Here is a 5,936-nt window from a genome sequence, read left to right on the forward strand (position 1 = left end):
CCCTCCTCATCCTCACCTGGCCAGGGCTCCTGGCAGCAGGTGCCTCGTGAATGTTAGAGCACTTTGAAGTTGGTGGCCTTGTTTTCTTAAAGGGCTTGATCTTACCACGTAGTGAAATGAAATCATCCTCCCCAGCATGTTGTCCTGCTCCCACCTCCCAGGCAACAAGCACCTGGAGGCTCTCAGAGCTTAGCCAGGACACCAGAATCTGTCATTAATCTCCAAAGTTTATCCCTCCAAGGGGAAAAACATGTAGGTGTCACTTAGGAACAGCTCCAAGGGGGAAATTTAGCCTTGGGTTTGGTAAAGTAAGAGCAATTCCAAGGGTGAAGTTCAGTCTTGGGTTTGGTTAGGAATAGCAGCTGCAAGGGGGAAGTTTAGCCCTGGATTTGGTGAAGTAAGAGCAACTCCAAGTTGGAAGTTTAGCTTTGGATCTGGTTAAGAAACAACAGCTCCAAGGGTGAAGTTTAGCCTTGGGTTTGGTTAAGTAAGAGCAATTCCAAGGGTGAAGCTCAGTCTTGGGTTTGGTTAGGAACAGCAGCTCCAAGGGGGAAGTTTAGCCTTGGATTTGGTTAGGAACACCAAGCTGGAAGTTTGGCCTTGGATTCAGTTAGTAACAGCAGCTCCAAGTTGAAAGTTTAGTCTTGGATTTGATTAAGTAAGAGCAACTCCAAGGGGGAAGTTTAGCCCTGGATTTGGTGAAGTTTAACCTTGGATTTGGTTACTAACAGCAACTCCAAGTTGAAAGTTTAGCCTTGGATTTGGTTAGGAACAGCACCAGAAAATCAAACCCAACCCCAAACCCACCTAAGCACATGAAGAAAAGGAATTTTAAGAGCAGCCAAAGTAAGGATTGGAAATATCCTATGTACAGAAGGAAATATTCAGCCTATCCAAAGGTTCTGAACTAACAGAAATTGAAATAAGCACTAATAGAAATGGCTATAAATTCCCAACAGAGGGGGAAAAAAGATGCCCCAGACATTCCTGATCCCAACTCTTCCCTGGGAGCTGAAAGGAGCTGCTGAGGGGGTACAGGGCTGCAGCAGCCCAAAGTGAGAGAACCACACAAAGACACCCAAATCCATCACTTTCCAGCCCCAAAATTGGATTGAAAAGCATTCCCTAATCCCAGAGGGCTGGGAAGGTGCTAGAAGCCAATTAGGCAGGAGTTAATTGCTCCTCAATGAGCAGGAAGCAGCTTCAACCCATCACACTTCAGTTCATCCATCACTTGGGGAGGGGAAGGAGAGGCAGGTGAGGATTTCCACCCTCTCCTGGATCCCTGTGGGAGTCAGATGTGCCAACACCTTCACCTCCTGGGGGTGATAAACTTGGGTTGATGACAGATTCCTTCCCTTTCCCCAACTCCACCTTGAAAACTCACCACAGAGGGAGGAACTGGAAGGGCCTTGGAATTCCAGTTCCATGTCCAAGACAAGGGAATGGGCTGGGCTGGATACTTGAGAGTGGGATTAGATTTCCACCAAGCAAATGGCAATTTTCTACCTGTGTTCTGTACTGTTTTCTATGTGTGTATTGGTCTTTCTTAATGTCCAACTCTTGTACTTTTTGTGGTTTCTATATGCAGCAGGACTGATGGCTCTGAGGGTGCACGCTGTTTTTTGTAAGATATTCCTTAGCCAGTTTTCCTCTCCCCAAAAAAAGGAGGAAAACCTGAATTATTCACATTTTCATTGGCTTGTACCTGCATGTACAGTATTGGGGCAGCAAGTGAAGATGATTAAAGCCAGCTTGAAACCTTTGCTCTGTGCTTGAAACCGCAGGTTTTGACTTGAATTGAGCTTGGTAAAACATCCAGCTGAAAAAAAAAATAAAATCAGGCCTCACTTCCCAACTGATGCTCTGGGAAGGAAGGGAAAGGGGGGGGGAAATCCTCTTTTTTTTTCCCCCTGGAAAAAAAAAAAAAAGCAGGTTTTGACTTGAGGAAAGAAACATCATAATTACTATGCAGAGGATGATGAGATCTCCCAAGGAGTTGAGCTCTCCCTGCAGCTGCACAGACACCCCCAAACCTTCCTTCAGGAGATTCCCAGATCTTCCCCAACCTTCCATAGCCACAAGGGCTGGAGAGGAACTTCAGACAGGGATAAGGAGTGACAGGACAAGGGAAATGGTTTAGATGAGATGTTGAGTTCTACCATGGAAGAAATGGAAGTTCAGGTCATTGAATCCATGGAGCTGCTGGAATGAGTCCAGAGAAGGTCATGGAGATGCTCCAGGGGTTGGAGGTGTCCAGCTGGGGTGTCCAGTCTGGGGAAGAGAAACTCCAGAGAGACCTTAGACCCCCTTCCAGTACCTAAAGGGGCTCCAGGAAAGCTGGAGAAGGACTTGGGACAAGGAATGGAGAGACAGGACACAGGGAATGGCTTCCCACTGGAAAAGGGCAGGGAGAGATGGAATATGGGGAGGAAATTCCTCCCTGGGAGGTGCTGAGGCACTGGAATGGATTTCCCAGAGCAGCTGTGGCTGGCCCCCCCCCTGGGGGGTTCCAGACCAAGTTGGACAGAGCTTGGAGCAACCTGAGCTGGTGGGAGATGTCCCTGGGTGGAACTGGATGACCTTTAAGCTCCTTTCCAACCCAAACCATCCCATGATTCTTACACTTTTTATAAAAGCTTAAAATGGACCTTTTGGATGAGCTTCGCTCAGGTTTGGTTGAAGAAGAGTTTCAAGCTGAGTAATTTCCCTTCCTGCAGCTGCAAGAATTTGACCTCCACCTTCACCCACCCCAGAGCTATGAGTCTCTTGTGTACAAAAGTGTCAAGTGAGCTGATTGTGCCCAGTTCTGGGTGTTCTCACTGCTCAGCTCTGCCCCTGGGGACACATCTCTGGCTCCAGAGAGAGATGGAGCTGAACTGGTTGTGTTGCCACCCCTGAAATTCCCACTCAGTTTGGCTTACCCCAAGCACAGAAGTCAAGAGGAGGTTTCACTGCAATGTTTTATTTGGGAATTTACATATCCACAGGGAGAGAGCAGACACCAGTCTGACTTCTGGCTCACGCTGATGACTCGAAGCAGTTTGTGTTCTACTAAAGATGAGAAAAAAAAAAATCTGCCTAAGGTTAAAATGTCCAAAGCCAAGCCAGGAAGAGGTACCAGAATTACACAGGAACAATAACAACAACAACAACGACAACAACAACAAAAAAAACCATATGTAAAAAGTATAAATTAGGATGTCAGAGTCATTTTTTTAAAAGTGTAAGAAAACTTGCAGAGGGCTCTGAGCCCTGCAGAGGTTAAGCCTCAGTTAAGAGTGTTAAAAGTTAAATACATCCAATCCAACAGCAGACAGAAAAAGCCACTCTGAAGTGCAAGTTTCACATTCCAACAGCTTGTCCCCACACCAGGTGAGAATCTTGCTTGCTCAGGGGGGAGGGAGAGGGATCTTCCCAAGGACTTTGGTTCCAATGAGGGTCAAGGAGCCTCAGCTCCGGCCAACTCCGCTCGAGGGAGGAGGTAGCAAGTCTTGCTTGCCCCTGGGCTTGGGCTAAATCCAGTTCCTCAGCACCAAAACAAAATTTCCCAACCCTCTGCTAACCCAAAAAAAACCCTACTAACACTGGAGTTTAAAATGACAAAGCCTGACTTTCCAGGCAGAATGAAGTGCACATCTCCCAGTGCCACCTCTGCCCAAGGTGCCCAGCAGGACATCAAGTGCTACCCAGAAGCATTGGTGGAGGTTTGTGCAAGGAGGGGGATCCACCCCAAAGTGTGTGCATTGACTGTGCTAAGGACAGGGGAGCTCATGTTCTGGTCACTGAGGTGTCACCGTGTCTGACAGTGCCAAGGCAGAGATGGGGCTCAGGGATGGAAAAGGCTCAGGCTGGACAGCCTGAAAGCAAAACCCTGAATGTCTCATGGAGCAGTTTGGAGAACAGAACAGAAGGCAAAAATGGTCACAACGCTGGGGCTCATTTCCAGAGCTGAGTGCTGAGGGACTGATTGCTGCCCTGGGCAGCTCCTCCTCCCATGGGCTGCCCATAGCCCATCACGCCGTTGGCTCCGTAGAGGTTCATCCCAGCCATCTGCTGGGTCATCTGCAAGGGAGAGGACACGGGTCAGGGATGGGCACAGCCACAGCAAGTACAGCCCTGACTCCACAACCTGTCAGAGGCCAAGGCACAAACTTTGCCTCCACAACCTGTGAGAGACCAAAGCACAAACTTTGCCTCCACAACCTGTGAGAGGCCAAAGCACAAACTCTGCCTCCACAACCTGTGAGAGGCCAAAGCACAAACTCTGCCTCCACAACCTGTGAGAGGCCAAAGCACAAACTCTGCCTCCACAACCTGTGAGAGGCCAAAGCACAAACTCTGCCTCCACAACCTGTGAGAGGCCAAAGCACAAACTCTGCCTCCACAACCTGTGAGAGGCCAAAGCACAAACTCTGCCTCCACAACCTGTGAGAGGCCAAAGCACAAACTCTGCCTCCACAACCTGTGAGAGGCCAAAGCACAAACTCTGCCTCCACAACCTGTGAGAGGCCAAAGCACAAACTCTGCCTCCACAACCTGTGAGAGGCCAAAGCACAAACTCTGCCTCCACAACCTGTGAGAGGCCAAAGCACAAACTCTGCCTCCACAACCTGTGAGAGGCCAAAGCACAAACTCTGCCTCCACAACCTGTGAGAGGCCAAAGCACAAACTCTGCCTCCACAACCTGTGAGAGGCCAAAGCACAAACTCTGCCTCCACAACCTGTGAGAGGCCAAAGCACAAACTCTGCCTCCACAACCTGTGAGAGGCCAAAGCACAAACTCTGCCATTTGCCTCCTCAACCTGTGAGAGGCCAAAACACAAACTTTGCCCCCACAGTCTGTCAGAGCTGCCACACTGATCGTTGTTCTCCACCACACACAGACCCCTGACACCTTCCCCTGGTGCTCCCCAATCCCTCCAGCTCTCCCCACCCCAGGAGCCAGGCAGGAGAGCCTGGATGAAGTCTGCAGGTCTCTCCCAGCCCAGGAGCAGGAGAGCCTGGATGAAGTCTGTAAGCTTCCTGTGAGCATGGTGAGGGGCTGGGATGGAATTCCCAGAGCAGCTGTGTCTGCTCCATCCCTGGGAGTGTTCCAGGCCAGGTTGGCTGGGGCTTGGAGCAACCTGAGCTGGGGAGAGGTGCCCACCTAGTGGAAGGTGGCAGGGCAGGGCCTAGATGACCTTTAAGCTCCTTCCTAGCAAAACTACCCTCTTGATACTCTGATCTCCCCAGATCCTCCCCAAGCCCTGTCCCCCCCCAAAATGGGGCAGCTCCTCTCACCTGAGCAATGTTCCAGTGCAGCTGCTGTGCAGGTTGGACACTGTAGAGGGGCTGGGGCAGTGCTGCCATGCCAGCCACGTAGCCAGGCTGCTGTGCAGGGAGCATCCCGTTGGGAATTCCAAGCACTGCTGTCTGCACACTGCCCACGTACCCTGCTGGGACCCCCACGGGTGGCACCACCCCCGTGGCTCCAGGCTGGGCCACCAGCCCCACTGGTGGGGCCACCAGCCCTCCCAGCATGCTGCTGGATGGGGGCACTCCTGGGAAACTGGGATAGGCAGCTGCAGGATAGGCCATCTGAGCTGGAGCCATGAACATTGCACCTGGGGAAAGGGAAGGGAGAAGGCAAGAAGTGTGGAGTTAGTTGTTGTGGTTGGAATGGCACCTGGAAATCCTAGAGGGGAGGGGAAATGGGGCACAGGGAGGGTGTTGAGGCACTGGGATGCTGCCCAGGGAGGTGGAGGAGTCACTATTGAGGATATTCAGGCACTGGGATGATGCTCAGGGAGGTGGAGGAGTCACTATTGAGGGTGTTGAGGCACTGGGATGTTGCCCAGGGAGGTGGTGGAGTCACTATTGAGGATATTCAGGCACTGGGATGCTGCCCAGGGAGGTGGTGGAGTCACTATTGAGAGTGTTGAGGCACTGGGATG

At 51.0% G+C, this 5,936-nt stretch overlaps 1 protein-coding gene across 1 annotated transcript in view; it reads right to left on the reverse strand.

Annotated features, from left to right (window-relative positions):
- Window positions 1-3,939: 3,939 nt before the first annotated feature.
- SMAP2 (small ArfGAP2) overlaps window positions 3,940-5,936 on the reverse strand; it is an 11,725-nt gene continuing 9,728 nt past the window's right edge. Inside the window, exons 9-10 of the mRNA XM_009081148.1 lie at window positions 5,284-5,606; window positions 3,940-4,065 (exon numbers count right to left, since the gene is read on the reverse strand). Coding sequence (XP_009079396.1) covers window positions 3,940-4,065; window positions 5,284-5,606 — 449 coding nt within the window. The remainder of the gene's footprint in view (window positions 4,066-5,283; window positions 5,607-5,936) is intronic.

This window comes from Acanthisitta chloris, unplaced genomic scaffold (assembly GCF_000695815.1).
Source record: "Acanthisitta chloris isolate BGI_N310 unplaced genomic scaffold, ASM69581v1 scaffold12078, whole genome shotgun sequence".
Taxonomy (NCBI): domain Eukaryota; kingdom Metazoa; phylum Chordata; class Aves; order Passeriformes; family Acanthisittidae; genus Acanthisitta; species Acanthisitta chloris.